This window comes from Pteropus alecto, unplaced genomic scaffold (genome assembly GCF_000325575.1).
Source record: "Pteropus alecto unplaced genomic scaffold, ASM32557v1 scaffold25, whole genome shotgun sequence".
In the NCBI taxonomy this organism is placed as follows: domain Eukaryota; kingdom Metazoa; phylum Chordata; class Mammalia; order Chiroptera; family Pteropodidae; genus Pteropus; species Pteropus alecto.
This window is the reverse complement of record NW_006441955.1, coordinates 18,735,868-18,752,040: the sequence shown is the minus strand read 5'-3', so window position 1 is coordinate 18,752,040 and position 16,173 is coordinate 18,735,868. Positions and strand designations below refer to the sequence as shown.

Genomic DNA, 16,173 nt, shown 5'->3' with positions numbered 1-16,173 from the left:
GCTGGAAAACTGGAAAGCCATCTGCAAAAGAATGAAACTAGACTGTTGTCTATCACCACGCACCAAAATTACCTCAAAATGGATTAAGGACCTGAATATAAGACTTGAAACAATAAACTACATAGAAGAAAATAGGAACTAAACTCATGGACCTTGGACTTAAAGGGGGTTTCATTAATTTGACCTCAAAGGCAAGGGAAGTAAAAGCAAAAATAAATGAATGGGACTACATCAAACTAAAAAGCTGCTTTTGCACAGCAAAAGGAACCATCAACAAGAGAAAGAGACAACCATCCGAATGGGAATATACATTTGCAAGCAGTGCCTCTGATAAGGGCCTAATATCCAAAATATACAAAGAACTCATACAACTCAATAACAACAAAAAAACGTACGATCCAATCAGAAAATGGGCAGAGTACCTGAACAGACACTTCTCCCAAGAAGACATACAAATGGCCAACAAATATATGAAAAGATGCTCTATATCACTAGCTATTGGGGAAATGCAAATGAAAACCACAATGAGATACCATCTCATACCTGTTAGAATGGCTATCATCAACAGGACAAGTAATAACAAATGCTGGAGTGGTTATTGGGAAAAAGGGACCCTCATACACTGCTGGCATGACTGCAAATTGGTACAGCCACTAAGGAAAACAGTATGGAGGGTCCTTAAAAAACTAAGAATTGATCTACTATGATCCAGTAATCTCCTTACTGGCATTTACCCCAAAGACTTGAAAACTCATATCTGAAAAGATATTTGCACACTAATGTTCATAGCAGCATTATTCACGGTGGCCAGGGCATGGAAGCAACCGAAGTGTCCTACAATAGACGATTTGCTAAAGAAGCTGTGGTACATATATACAATGGAATATTACTCAGCCATAAGAAGAGATGAAATACTGCCATTTGCAACAACGTGGATGGACTTTGAGATAATCATGCTGAGCTAAATAAGCCAGACAGAAAAAGTCGAAAACCACATGGTATCACTTATATGTGGGATATAAACCCCAAAGCAACTAACAGACAGGACAAATAAACAGAGACTCATGGACATGGATAATAGACTAGTGGTTACCAAAGTGTGGGAGCGAGGAGGTAGATGGGGTAAAAGGGGTTAAATATGGTGACAGAAAAAAATCTAACTATGGGTGGGAAATGCCATGCAATATATATTACGTATAATATATATATGTATGCATATATATATATTACACATACACACATACGCACACACACACATATATATGCCTATTGTTGAATTGTACACCTGAAACTTACTAGATTTTTTAAACCATTGTCATCATAAAAATAAAAAAAAATGTTCATTGAAAGGAAACTTCAGGGCTAGACAGTTTTACAAGTGTATTCTTAACATTTAGGAAAAATAGCACCCAAACCTTTCCAGTTATATCACATAATTATGGAAACATTTGCGTTTGCAACCCTTACCTAAGATAATGCCTGTTGGATTTTAATTATTTGGTTTCTGTAAATACTGATATTATTAAGGTTGGTTTCTCCATTCAGAACTTTTTCTCTTGCCTTTATTCACAAATGCATATTGACTGTTTTGAATGTCAGACGAATATGTGAAGCTTTTGGAATACATAAATGAACAAAATCTGTATCTAGTGATCCTGACGTTAACATATAATGAAGGAGACAGATGTTTACATGTAAAATTGAAAATTAAGTTCATGTTGCAATAAATTGGTAGGTATAGAAGGATTGGAGGAGAGCAGAAGGACATCTGATTGCCTAGGACAGAGCAGAGAAGGCTTCACTGAAGAGGTAATGTTTGAGTTAAGTCCTGAAACGTGAGTAGTAATATGCCAGGCAGATAGTGAAGGAACGTTTAGGAAAGATAACAAGTGTGTAAAATATGCATACCTGGCTTATTGGAGAGTATTGTATGCAGTTCAGATTAGATATAGGGTGAGGAAGAAAATAGAAGAAATGTAAGGACATAACATCAAGTACCCTTTATTCCATGTTAAAAAGTAAATATGGAGTGCTTCCAGTCTTTCGAGTGGAAGTATAATATGGTCAAGTTTTTGTTTTAAAATTGTTATTCCAGTATAGAGAAGAGATTGAATTGGGACAAGACTGGAGGCAGGGAGACTATTAGAAAGTTGTTGCAGTAGGTATTCAGATAAGATGATGAAAGCTTAATGGAGAAGAGGCAATAGGAATTAGTGTTGGCATAGTTGGTGCTGATCTTTTGTTTTTGGCACTAATTCGTCAATAAGTTCGTTTACTTTTAAGACTACTTTTTGGTCCTGATAATCATAGAATGTGAATGCAAACTTATGAAATTTACTTTGATATTTAGGAAAGGAGGAAGGTGATCTTATTCTATACCAATCAGATTGGAGATTGATACTTATACATGTGGATCTCTCTCTCCTCTCTCTCTCTGTCTCTGTCTCTGTCTCTCGCTGTCTTTTTGTCTCTGTCTCCCTGTCTCTCTCCTTTGAGCTAATCATGAACAAAATATTGTTTAGAATAATAAGTTTCTGTTTTTAGTAGAACAGAAAATGTGCGCCATCTACAGATGCACCTAGGAGTTAACATTTTGAGACAGAAAAAATTGTTTTTCTTTGCAATGTATTCTTTTTTTTAAATTGAGGTATAATTGACATAGAACATCATATTAGTTTTGGGTCTATAACATAATGATTCAATATTTCTATATATTGAAAAATGATCACAATAAATCAATAAATGTAGTTAACATCCATCATTTCACATAGTTAAAACATTTTTTTATCGTGATGAGAACTTTTAAGATCTGCTCTTAGTAACTTTCAAATATGCAGTACAGTGTTATTAACTATAGTTGCCATGCCGTACATTACATCCCATTGCTTATTTACTTTATAATTGGAAATTTGTACCTTTTGACTCCTTTACCCATTTTACCCACCCATTATCCCCCATCTTTGGCAACCACCAATCTGTTCTCTGTATCTATAAGCTTTTTTTCTTTTTTTTTACCTTCCACATGTATGTGAGGTCATATGATATTTGTCTGACTTATTTTATTTAACGTAATGCCCTCATAGTCCATACACTTTGTCTTAAATGGCAAGATTTCATTTTTTTATGGCAAAATAACATTGCATTGTATATAACATTCCATTATAATATATTACAGTGGATACCACATAATCTGTACATCTGTTGATGGACACTGAGGTTGTTTCCATATCTTGACTATTGTAAATAATGCTGTACTAAACAGGGGGATATGTGTTTTCGAGTCAGTGTTATTGTTGTCTTTGTATAAATACCCCGAAGTGGAATTGCTGGACCATACAGTAGTTCTATTTTTAACTTTTTAAGGAACTTCCATACTGTGTTTTCCATAGTTGCTGCACCAATTTACGTTTTCACCAGCAGTGTGCAAGGGTCCCCTTTTCTCCACATTCTCGCCACCATTTGTTATTTTTTGACTTTTTGATAACAACCATTCTAACAGTTATGAAGTGATATCTCATGGTTTTGATTTGGATTTCCCTGGTGATTAGTGACATTAGACATCTTTTCATGTACTTGTTGCCCATCCATATATCTTCTGTGGAAAAATGGCTCTTCAGATCCTCTGACCATTTTTTAATCAGATTGTTTTTTTGCTATTGAGTTGTATGAGTTCTTTATATATTTTGGATATTAACCCTTTATTAGATATATCATTTGCAAATATTTTCTCCCATTCCATAGGTTGCCTTTTCATTTTGTTATTTCCTTTGCTGTGCAGAAGTTTTTTAGTTTGATGTAGTATCACTTGTTTATTTGTGCATTTCTCACCTTTGATTTTGGTTTCGAGTTAAAAAAATCACTGCCAAGACTGATGTCAAGATGCCTACTCCAGTGTTTTCTTAGTATCACATTTAAAGTCATTAATCCATTTAGAGTTAAATTTTGTATGTGATTTAGGATAGTGGTCCAGTTTCAATATTTTGCATGTGGCTCTCCATTTTTCTCACCACCATTTATTGAAGACTGTCCTTTCCCCATTGTGTGTATATTCTTGGCTCCTTTGTCATAAATTAATTGACTATATATGCATGGATTTATTTCTGGGCTCTCCATTCTGTTTCATTGATCTACGTGTCTTTTTATGCCAGTATCATCTTGTTTTGATAACTGTAGCTTTGTAATAAAGTTTGAAATGTGTGAGTGTGATTCCTTCAGCTTTTTACTTCTTTGTCAAGATTGTTTTCGCTATTCAGGGTCTTACATATGATTTCTTTTACCCAGTATTGTGCTGAAGACTTTGAAGGCACGGAATAGTTTATTAAGTGATCCACAGATGATTCCTAATTTGATATTGGTAGATGACTGTATTTAAAATTGGTCTTCAGCATTTTCATTTAGTAATTGAACAGGACATGATGTTAGTAGAAAAATTGTGCCTTTCTGACAGCTCCTTATATAGAAAAGTCATATGAGGGCCCTAACCTTAAAGGTTTTTGTTTGTTTGTTTTTTTGGGATGGGGGCAGGTGGTGGGTAATAGAAAATTCACTGACATAGTTTTGTTGTTTTTTTAGAGTTTTTCTTTAGTATCTCTATGAGATAGATATATGATTTCAACATGAGAAGAGACAGAATTCAGTTTTACTAACTTCACATATAAAAATATCTGTAGTGAAAATACTTTTTAAAAAAAATGCTTTTCTGTATTGCATATTTCATATTGAAGTAGACATCAACAGTGCTGTTCTAAAACTAAAGTACTTTTCCATTGGCCTTATCATTTTTATTCTTACCAGGTAAAATTTTCTAACATTATGATATAGCATTTTGAGAAGATAGCTTACTGTGAAGGGTTTGAAATTTGGGGGGAGACTAAAGTTTGTCTTTTTGGAAAATAGCTCATACCAGTAACTTCTGGTAACCATGTCTTTTTTGAGACATGCCTGTGTATGATTATTAACAATGCATATTATAGTAGTTTCCGTATCTCAACTAGGTTAAGTCCTGAGGTATGATATGAAAATGAAAGTTTATTGCCTAGTCACTAATGGAAATTTGTACTTAAGATTTTTATTTCTGAAAACCATAATGTGAATTATATTGCAAAGTGTGTCTTTTTTGTTCCTAATAGTTAAAGCTTTACTGTAATCCAGTTTTGTTTTGTTTTGTTTTGTTTTTTTGGTAAAATTAGTTATAGATACAATTTAAATTTAGTGAATTCATTTGTGTCCAAATTTTAAATAAAATACTGTCTTTCTGTGTTTGCCAACAATTCCCATCCTCTTCTGGCTTTATTGAGTAAAAAATGTGTGTATTTTAATCATTTTGGCAGGTTTTGCCTAGCTGTGAGATTGGGGTAGGTCATACACGAATTTCTTAGAGAAAGTAATCAAATCTTGTTTTATCCTGTATATGGCTGAATTCTGTAAAACTGCTAATATCTGAGAATTCATATACAAAAATTTTGATCAGTAACTTTATTTTCAAATATTACTATAAGTTTGCATTCTTCTATAATCAAGAGGTTTTTAAACTATAAGCGTGACTTGGGATATCGTGTTAGAATTAAATTAGTCATTCAACAACATCAACTACAGTATATAGTCCAAACTCTATAGCATAGCCTACAGGTCCTCATTAATTTGTCTTTTTCTAGCCTTTCTGATTTCATTATTTGTTATTCTCCTACAAGTTCTTTACTCCCACTACTCATAAACTTTTTGTGTGTGTGTATTTCCCAAATGTAAATTGTCCTTGCATTTTAATGTAATTTGTGAGATTTTTTTATTTTTTTTTAACGTGGAGTACTAGTCAGTGTTGCTTTGTCTGTCTACAGATTTCTAACCCATTCTTCACGACTCGTTTCAGTGTGGTCTGTCTTCAAAATTTAACTCTTTTTGCATAGATAATATTAGGTGCTTTACCTTGTGTTCCATGATCATGCTATACTCCCTTCTGTTATTGTAAATAATAATAACGGTGGTTTATTTTTGTATTAGACTCTTAACAGAAGACTTCTGACAACTTGAAGATGTTGTTGGGTCTTACTGATATTAATCCTCAAGGATGAATATATTGTAGGTATTTAAATTGTTTGCTGAATGAACAAAGAATTATAGAGAAATTAGCAGCGATTATAGAGAATTAGCAGATTCTGTGGAATCTGGAGACGTTCCAAAAGCAAAATGGTTATCTTTTTGGGGGGTGGACTGGGGTGGGGTGACACAGGAGAGGGGATTTCAACATATACTGTATTTAGAAACCATGGCATCTTCTGACTTCGAACTTGCTGTGTAAGCAGGATCATTTTGCAGTCACATTATTTTTGCTTAAAATCTGTCACATTTATGAAGGAGCTGAAACCACTTTTAAATAATTTTACTATGTTTTACACTAATTTAATTTTTTTTTTAATTTTAGGAAACACTCCTTTACATCTTGCTGTGATGTTAGGAAATAAAGGTTAGTAAATATTTTCTTTGTTGTGTTTAACTTCACTCATGTATAGTCACTTTTAAATTTTAAGATGAATTTTGTCTTTTAAGTTTTTAAAAATTCACTTGATTATCTTATTTGGTAATTGAGCTTAGGATTCAGTACATTAAAGATAACAAATATTTTCTCATTTTCTATAGCAGTTTTTTCAAAGAGTTAGTAGAAATCCTGTACTAACCTTTATGCCTTTTAAAACCATGTGATTTTTCTTACTTGGTTATTTCATTAAGCAAGCATTTGTGATTGCAAGAGACTCATATTTCCAAATAGTAAAGTTTATTAATTAATGTAATAATTTTAATAATCAAAGAGTTTTATCAGATCCTTTAATATGGACTATTTTGTATATCTAAACTCTATCCTTTTGTATGGTAAATGATTGTAAAAACTTAAAACTTGTTTATTCATTAAAAAAAAAAAAAACATTTCTGCTTGCTTTGGCAGCACATATACTAAAAGAAGAACCTCATAGGCGACTTACAAGATACTTTATACGGCCATTCCTAGATGCAATAAAATCTTAGTTATCTGGATTCCCCGTAATCCTGAAAAGTGGGGATTCTAGATAGCTGATTGGCAACCTTTTAAGTGCTAGGTTTTTAAATTTTAGGTATATTCGCTAAAAATCTTTTAAAAATATATATTCTTGAATTTTTAAACAGGCAAATTAAGTTTTAAGGTTTTCCTTTCTGATGATTTAGATATATTATGAACATCTAATTATTGTTATATATTGTAATGTAGTTGTTGGTATAAACATTTGATGTGAATGTATGCTGATCCCAGGGGTGTTACTGGAACTTGCTTTGTTGAAAAAAAAACAATTCTTTTGCTAATTTAGTTTTTAAGTTCACATGCTTATGTGAAGCATGTGATCTGCAGGATAATCTAATTTTGATTTTAAAACTATATAAATTGGTAACTCAAATCTTTATTTCTTTATTTGGTTGTGCTGGCTTTTTCTCCTTTGTGCAAGGAGCAGACTAACTTGAGTAACTTAATAAAGAGAGATTCATCAAGAGACTGCATATTATTGAAACCCAAAATATGAGAACTAGCTATGTCTCAGGAAGAGCATAGCCAAGACAATTTGAGGGATCAGCCTTTCTTCTTCCCTTTTTCCTCCCTCTTTCCTTCTCTCTCTCCTTCTCTCTATCCACCCATCATCTGTCTCCCTCTTATGGTGTGTCTGCTGTTGTCTATATATATGTAATATTCTTCCTTGATTTATTTTTCTCTGTTTACTGAAATTTAAGGTGACCCAAAATAACTTCTAGAATCCTAAACCTTCATAATATTCTGGTTTCAGTATTTACTACCAACTAATTTAGTTTCTTAGGTTCCTGAATTTCTAAGCAAGAAGTTCGATTGGTCTAGTTCATCTCAAGCCAAGCCACAGTGTTGAATGACTGGCAAGCTCATGAATTGTTTTGGAATACGTATTTACTTCTGTGAAATTAGCTTTATCTATGCTGGCTTGAGGTAAGAGTTGGAGTTAGGAGAGGGAATCAGGAATGCAGGGGAAGAATGTTTAGTTTAGCAGGAAAATGATCATGTCAGGCCATGATAGTCATCTCTAGGGTAACTACTTTGGTGAAAATATATCAGATTATAGTTTGCTAATTTTGACCAATAAAAACTTATGCTTTTTTCCCCCCCAAAGAACACCAAATCAAGACTTTAAAAAATAGCTGAAATGTACTCATCTTTTATAAAATGCTAGATGCTTTTTTTAGTGTTATATGCATATTTACTTATTTAACACTTACAATGACCTTATGAAGAAGATACTATTATTATCTCAATTTTAGAGATAACAAAACTTGGGGAGCTAAGCACCTTTACCAAAGTAAAGCAGCAGAGTTTTGACTTAAACTTGGGAGTATCTGGCTCTCGAGCCTGGATTCTTAACTATTATGTTGTACTGCCTTGCTCTCTTTTCATTGAGAACCATTCAAAAAAGATATAGTCTATATCAAAGTTAGCTAAAATTATGCTTTCCTCCTGTTTTCATGGCAGACATAGTTAATTTGATGCCAAGTCTGATTATTATTTAAAATTTAGTACTTAAATAACAACTATGGATTTACCAGGATTTGAATGTAAAATGAAGCATATCTACCTACCATCCCAGCTCTAAGTGTTTTAATATAGATAAGGAGATATTGTTATATTTCATCATAGGTTTCTATCAGCCTAAGCAAAATGAATTTCACAGAACATTAGTTTCATGGGATCTTGGTAACTATTTAGAGGAAATTAGTGTTTCCAGGTCATTTCCATTTGGAAAATAGTGGGTTAATAAGTATTAAGCATTTTTTTTTTTTAGTGTGGACTTTAGAATATCTATCTATCTGTCTCTCTGTCTGTCTATCATCTATCTATATCTATCTATCTATCTATTATTTTATTTTTTAGGCGAGGCAACCCTTGGTTGACCTCACAGATTGCAAGGATCTTGTTAGTTTACAATCCCTTATTTTTTATGCCTACACCACCTGGTCTTCCTAGGTGGTCTCCCATCCAAGTACTAACCAGGCCCGATGCTGTTTAGCTTCTGAAATCAGATGGGATTGGGCTTTTTCAGGGTAGTATGGTTATAGTCTGGACCTTAGAATTTTGATATGCTAACAGGCATTGTTACCTTCTGAGTTGGGGTAAGTGTTGGATAGGAGTCATTGTTCCCTATAGTTATTGTGTATTTGCTGTTTTTTCAAGTATCTTGAGACACTAGAGTTCTTTGGAACATATTTTGGGAAACACTGTTAGATGATTAATAATCTGCTAATAATGTCGATATTTACTGCTAGACTCCTTTTCATATAGAGTAGGTACAGCCATTAATATACTGACTCACATTTTTCCATTTATATTTTTCCACTTGTCTATGGTTTTTTGCTTTTTTTATGGTCTCAATATTTTTGATATTCGGTTGTACAAGAGTGAGATTGAAATGTGTAGAAGATAAAACATCTGCATTATACTTAATTCTGTAAATTAATTTTTCATTATACCAATTTTTGTTCAGTCTGTGCTACTCTATTCTATTTTATCTTCTCCTTTAGAGATACACTATACCTTTTGTAATTGTTGAGGGGCACTTTCTGTTTGTATACTTGCTTGTAAATATAGTAGAAATTCCCAGGGCATTCAAATGTATTTATTGATTGAGTTAAAGAGAGGACTACCCTAGGATTTTCACACTTTTATTTACTTCTCTTTTCTCACTCATCTTAAACTACTGAATGACATTATTTTTCTACCATCAAAGTCTTATTTTTCTGAATTTATGGGTCCACTGACCATGTTGGTCATGTTGGCAAAGAAGTTTTTAAAATATGGATTGGAGTTAAAATGGAAAAGAACATTGTACTTAAGGAAGATTTCAAGAATCTCTAGGAGATGAAATAGAAAATTAATCTTTAACTCTTATCCTTTTGGTTAGACACCAGAAAAATGTTCTTCAGACCAGTTGCTGTAACTTTCACTTCATTCTGTCTTTTTTCAGTGTGTAATTTTTAATTTTCTTCCCTGTAATAACTCTAGGCTTATTTTCTCATAAGGTTCTCTCTGGATGTACAGTTTTGTTTCCAACTGTCCTATTTATCCCACCCACTCTCTTTATGTATGATCACCTTTATAGCTCTTGGTTATTTATATGTGATTTCTGTTCCTCATAATTTTATTTCGTCCACACTACTGAAGTTCTGATTTCTTTGTCTCACATTTATCCATTCTTTAAGACTTAATGTCTGGTAACTACATTGTTTTCTTATTCATTGTAAAAATTACAGAGAGAAGGCATTTGATCGATCTAGTTTTTTTTTTTTTTTTGTATGAGACTATGTCATAGGTTATTGGCATATCTATGATTATCTGACTTTTCCTTAATTGCTCATTTCTACATCATTTGAGCTGTGACTGATGAGTGAAGGACACCTGTTCAACAGAGTCTGTGGTATATTAGAAATCATAGTTGACATGTCTAGTGTATATATGTCATACTAATTCTATACCTTAGTTTACACAACTGGGATATTACTTTAAGTACTTTCATACATGTTATTAATATTTTTAAATTAATTTTTCTTTATGCTTTTGAGTTATTAATACTTGCATTTTGAAAGAATTGAAATAACATAGGACAAAGATGTATAAAAGCAACACCTCTCTTACTTTTTTGATGTAATTAACATTAATAGCCTAGTGGGTATTCTTGCACACCTTCTTTTCTCCTTATAATACAGGAGCTTAGTTTGTTTTTGCTGAAATTGAATAACTACATATAGTACTTTGACATTTTTCTTTTCACTCAAATGTTTATATGAAATACTTTTACAAGTCTGTAGACACCTATTCATGTTTATATTCCTCTAACTTCTTTATATGTGCACACATAGACGTGTATTTACGTGTAAATCTCATGGTAGGTTTCTTGAGGGGAGAGTCCATTTTATTTATTAATTTGTTTTAAAAAATTCTTTTTAGCTATTGTTATTAACCCCCTTCTCCCAATTAACCCCTTCTCTCAAAACATAGTAACCCATGTTAACCTCTCGAATATTCTTCTGTACTCTGCTCCATGCTTATTATTATATTCAAATATGTGTGTATGTATCTAAACACACACTAATATATATATAGTTTTTTAGTTATTTCTTTTTAAAAAATTGGGATCATATACACTTCTGCATTACATCATATAGCAATATAGTGTGGACATTTTCTTTAAGTCTATTGGGATGGCTAAAATTCATTCTTTAAGATTTTTTTTACATTTCTTTTTCTTTCAACACTTTATTATGAAAAACTTCAAAATGCACATAATGATTAGACATTTATATACTTTATGCAGTACTCATCCCAATGAGTCTAGTATCCACCTGACACTGTACATAGTTATTACAATATTATTGACTAAATCCCCTATGCTGTACTTTATATCCCTGTGGCCATTTTTATAACTGGCAATTTGTACTTTTAAATCTCTTTACCTTTTTCAACCATTCTTTCAACCCCCCTCATATCTGGCAATCACCAGTTTGTTCTCTATATCTGTGACTCTGTTTCTATTCTGTTTGTCCATTTATTTTGTTCTTTCCACGTATTCCACGTATAAGTGAGATCATATGATATTTGTCTTTCTCTGTCTGACTTATTTCACTTAGCAAAATACCTTCCAGGTCCATCCATGTTGTTGTGAATGGTAAGATTTCATTATTTTTCATTGCTGAGTAATATTCTACTGTTTATATGTACAACATCTTCTTTATCCATTTGTTTATCAGTAGACATTTAGGATGCTTCCATATCTTGCTACTGTAAATAATATTGCAGTAAACAAAAGGGTGCATATATCTTTTTCAATTAGTGTTTTGGATTTCTTCAGATAAATACTCACAGTGGAATTGTTAGGTTATACGGTTCTGTTTTTAATTTTTTGCCCTTTTTATTTTCTGATGTCATTATGGGCACATCAATTTTTTTTAAATGTATTATAACTAGTCATTAATCTTTTTGATGCTCAATTTCCCAAATTTGGCCAGTGGCTGATCATTCAAGCTAGCTCCTTTGTCCTTTTGATATGACTCCATTTTTTAAAAATGGCTGCATATTATTTCAGTAGTGTAGATGCATCATGTTTTAGTGAATCATTCTCCCATAGTGGATATTCACTTAGTTTCCAATATTTTGCCATTATAAACAGTGCTAAAACAAACATTCTTTTTTTTCTTTTATTTTGTTTTGTTTTTTTTTTTAATTTATTTTTATTATGGTGACATTGGATAGTGAAATCCAGTAAGTTTCAGGTATACAATTCAACAGTAAGGCATATATATATTGCATTGTGTGTTCATCACCTATAGTTAGATTTCTTTCTGTCACCACATATTTGACCCCTTTTACCTCATCTACCTCCCCCTCCCAAAACAAATATTTTTGTACATATATTTTATACTACTAGTAGACTTTCTAAACACCTCTATGAACTTTCTCTATTTATTGTGCTGTATTCTAATAAAATTTCCTGCCAGTATAGGAATTCCTTCTAGTACTAGGATAGTGCTAAAGTAGTGCCGTTCTTCCTTCACCTCAGCTTACCCTCATTACACTGTCATAACATCCTTATTTCCTTCAGAGCACTTATCTGGCTTTCTTTTTTCAACTATTAGTTTACTTATTGGCTTCTAACATAGGATATAAGCTCTCTGATAGCAAGACCTTATGTTTCTTCTCACTGCTTATATCCAGGACTGGGAAATAGAAATAGCATTTAATAGGCACTTGGTAAGTATTTGCTGAATGGTTGATTGAATGAATGAGTCATTCATTTATGAAACTTAGGTTGGATAGCTATCCTAAATTTCCTTTAACTTCAGTTTTGAATGTTTTTTTTTTCCTATTAATTTATTTTTAATTTTTACGAAAGGTTTCTCAATCTATAGGACGGTCTGTACCTTAAACTTTTTTTTAGTAAACTTTTTAATCTTTTTTTTTAATTATGGTGACATTGGTTATTAAATTCAGTAAGTTTCAGGCATACAAACCAACAATAAGGCATATATATTCATTGCATTGTGTGTTCACTGCCCATAGTTAGATTTCTTTCTCTCACCACGTATTTGACCCCTTTTACCTCATCTACCTCTCCCACTCCACCCGGTAACCATTAGTCTATTGTCCATGTCTCTGCCTGTTTGTCCTGTTCGTTTGTTGCTTTTAGGTTTATATTCCACATATAAGTGATATTATGTGGTTTTCAACTTTTTCTGTCTGGCTTATTTCACTTAGCATGATTATCTCAAGGTCCACCCATAACTAGAAAGACTATCCAAATTTGTCCTTATGATCATGAACAGATTATTGCCCCTTTTGGATGTTTTTCTAAACTAAAAGAATTGTAAAATTTGAAAAATTAGTGTTTATAGAAACATTACTGATCTTTTTTGAAAACATTTTTTTTCAGAAATAGTGAGATTTCCATTTGACATTACAGACATATGAATTTGTTAGATAGTAGATATTTTTATATAAATTACTCTTGAGGTTCTTGGGTTATCTTTTAGAATACAAAACATTCTCAAAATATTCTTGGGAACAATTATTAGGGGACATAATCCTTTCTTTGCAGAGATTAGGTAATAGAATGTTATTGCATCCTATTAAGTGAATATTTACTGAGTCCTTACTATTAAGTATGTGTATATGATTATATATATATAATGTACTTCTTAGGATCTTCAGAATCTAATAATCTGAAATAACTTGGTTTAGATACATAGAAATTTAAAAAATTATTTAATTCTCTATAGTACGGTATTTCATTGACCTATTTATATAAATTTGTTTTCTTGAATTTTTACATGATTTTTGTATTTAGAGGTTCTAAAAATTCTATGATGTTTGATATTATTACCACTTTATGTTTCAGAATGTGCCCATTTACTTTTGGCTCATAATGCTCCAGTAAAGGTGAAAAATGCTCAGGGATGGAGCCCGCTGGCGGAAGCCATCAGTTACGGAGATAGACAGATGAGTAAGCAATATAAATTACTATTGTTGATATATAGTCTAAAATGTTAAGTGATACAATTGAAATATTTTTCATTTAATATAACTTTCCATACTATGAAGAGTTTGCAGTTATAAACATACGTGAATTATTCATGACTTAGGAACTTGAATATTGGGTAGTACACATAAAGAATTGAGGAATTACGTTTAAAAGTATATTATTTTTTTTTCTCTTTTTATAGCATTCTGCCCTACTGGTATGCTTTAATTTTTTTTTAACTCATTCAGAACGAATGACTTTTTAAAAATATTGAAACCTGACTTTTTTTCTGGCAACTGCTTAATTTTTTTGAAGATTAATTGGAACTGAAAATAATCACAGTGTGTTAATAACAGTTATCTATCTGTTTTAAATGCTGGGCATAAGCTTTACTGAAAGTGTGGAATAAATCTGTCTCTGTTTTGTTTTAGTCTTTAAATGTGAATTTCCAAAAAATGTCACATACTTTTTTTTTTTTTTTTACAATATATAGAGTGTTCAGTTATCTAATTCTTCTTCCTCCTACAGCTAATTTTTTTCAACTTCATATACATGTCTTATTTTTGTCAAGCACATCTAAATAGTTGAAAGTTTTATAAAATTTAAATCTGGTTAAATGGGAATTATCTTTCTGGTAATACTATCTTTTTACACTTTAAGGTTGAAGATAATTAAATCTAGCTTTGTAGAAGGAGCTATAAAAAAAGTTTGACAGTTTTATTAAAGAAATGCATAACATTAAATACCCTCAGGATGTTGTATGGATTTAGTTTTATTTTTAATGCTAAGTTTTGGGCTCTTACAGCCTCTTTCTTATGTTTTAGCTTTACATGTCATTCACATGTTTCATCTTTGTTGAGTTTCTGAACACCCCGGGCAACTTTTAATGGTGCAGTTGTTTCATTTGTGCTTAAGATTTAATGTGAGATAAAATTGTGATATTTTAACAACTGTATGAATATATATGTATTTTTTATTCATTGGGAGTTGTTCTTTCTGGAAAAACATCAAGAGACCCTTATGAGAGCAAGAAACTATACTAATCCTGGGATTATTTTGATGAAAGGATAAAAAAATACAGGTCAAAGAATTGAGAGTGAATTAAAAATTGTAACAGTTTTTCTGAAGGAACTTCATGTTGCTAACTCATTAGCACAATGGAGAGGAAACCAAATGGCCTCCTGGATTTCTGACCTACCCTGAGACTTATGTGACATACTTTCAGAGATTCTTTTATTCAGAATCATTGAATATTTACTGAGTCTTTACTATAAAGAATGTGTATATAATAAGATGTAAAGAATGAAAACATGGTTTCTGTTCAGTAATTCATAATCTATTGGAAAGGCAATAAACATAGTTTTCTAGAAAAATCAGTTATTGGATATTTAGTAATAAATTCTAATGTAAAAGATTGAGGCCCATAGTAGTTGTGCCTGTTTTTAAAGTAGTCTCTTCTGTAGAGTGATATCTTAGATATACATTCTGAGTAGTATCCCATTGCCAATCATTTATATCATTGTATGTTTATAATTATTCAGTGCTTATATTTTTTTACTTCCCATCACATGAAACAGAAATATTTACCAGCTTAAAGGATGATTAACTCAACAGCTCTAATGGCACATATTTAGAAATATTAAATGAATATATTTATAATAGTGTTAAGTATGTCTATCCTTTGGAATTTTTAAAATTACTCTTATTTAAGTTTTTGATTATTTATCTTATGTTACGTTAAAATTTTCTAGGCATAGAAAATTACATTGATACATAGACAATGTAATATAAATTATTAGTGAAAACTTTATGATTTGTTTGTCTTTTGTGATCTGATTTCTGCTAATTTTTTTGTGCTACAGAACAGGAAATTGATGCTAATTTACTTGTCAGAGATATTTAGAATTATTTTACTTTAAAACTGATAAAATTTCAAGATAATGTTGCTTTTCTGCCTTACAGTGGTTACCTGGTGAACAATGATCAGCTCAGGCCTGTATCAGGAAGAGATATAGATAAAACATTAAAGTCTTTTCCCCAACTTTTCTCTCACCCATGGTCCCAGCTTCCCTCTGATCTACACAGCTTTAGTTTCTTACCCACACTGAGACCAAGCTTTCTTTCC

At 31.8% G+C, this 16,173-nt stretch overlaps 1 protein-coding gene and 1 pseudogene across 2 annotated transcripts in view; one reads left to right on the top strand and one right to left on the bottom strand.

Moving 5' to 3' along the window:
* Positions 1-16,173, top strand: part of ANKRD13C (ankyrin repeat domain 13C) — a 73,009-nt gene that overhangs the window by 22,581 nt on the left and 34,255 nt on the right. For both annotated transcript variants that reach the window (XM_006919318.3, XM_025051885.1), the window contains 2 exons: positions 6,419-6,460; positions 13,926-14,030. In XM_006919318.3, the coding sequence (XP_006919380.1) occupies positions 6,419-6,460; positions 13,926-14,030 (147 nt within the window). The remainder of the gene's footprint in view (positions 1-6,418; positions 6,461-13,925; positions 14,031-16,173) is intronic.
* On the bottom strand, positions 8,980-9,098 carry LOC112485975 (annotated as a pseudogene).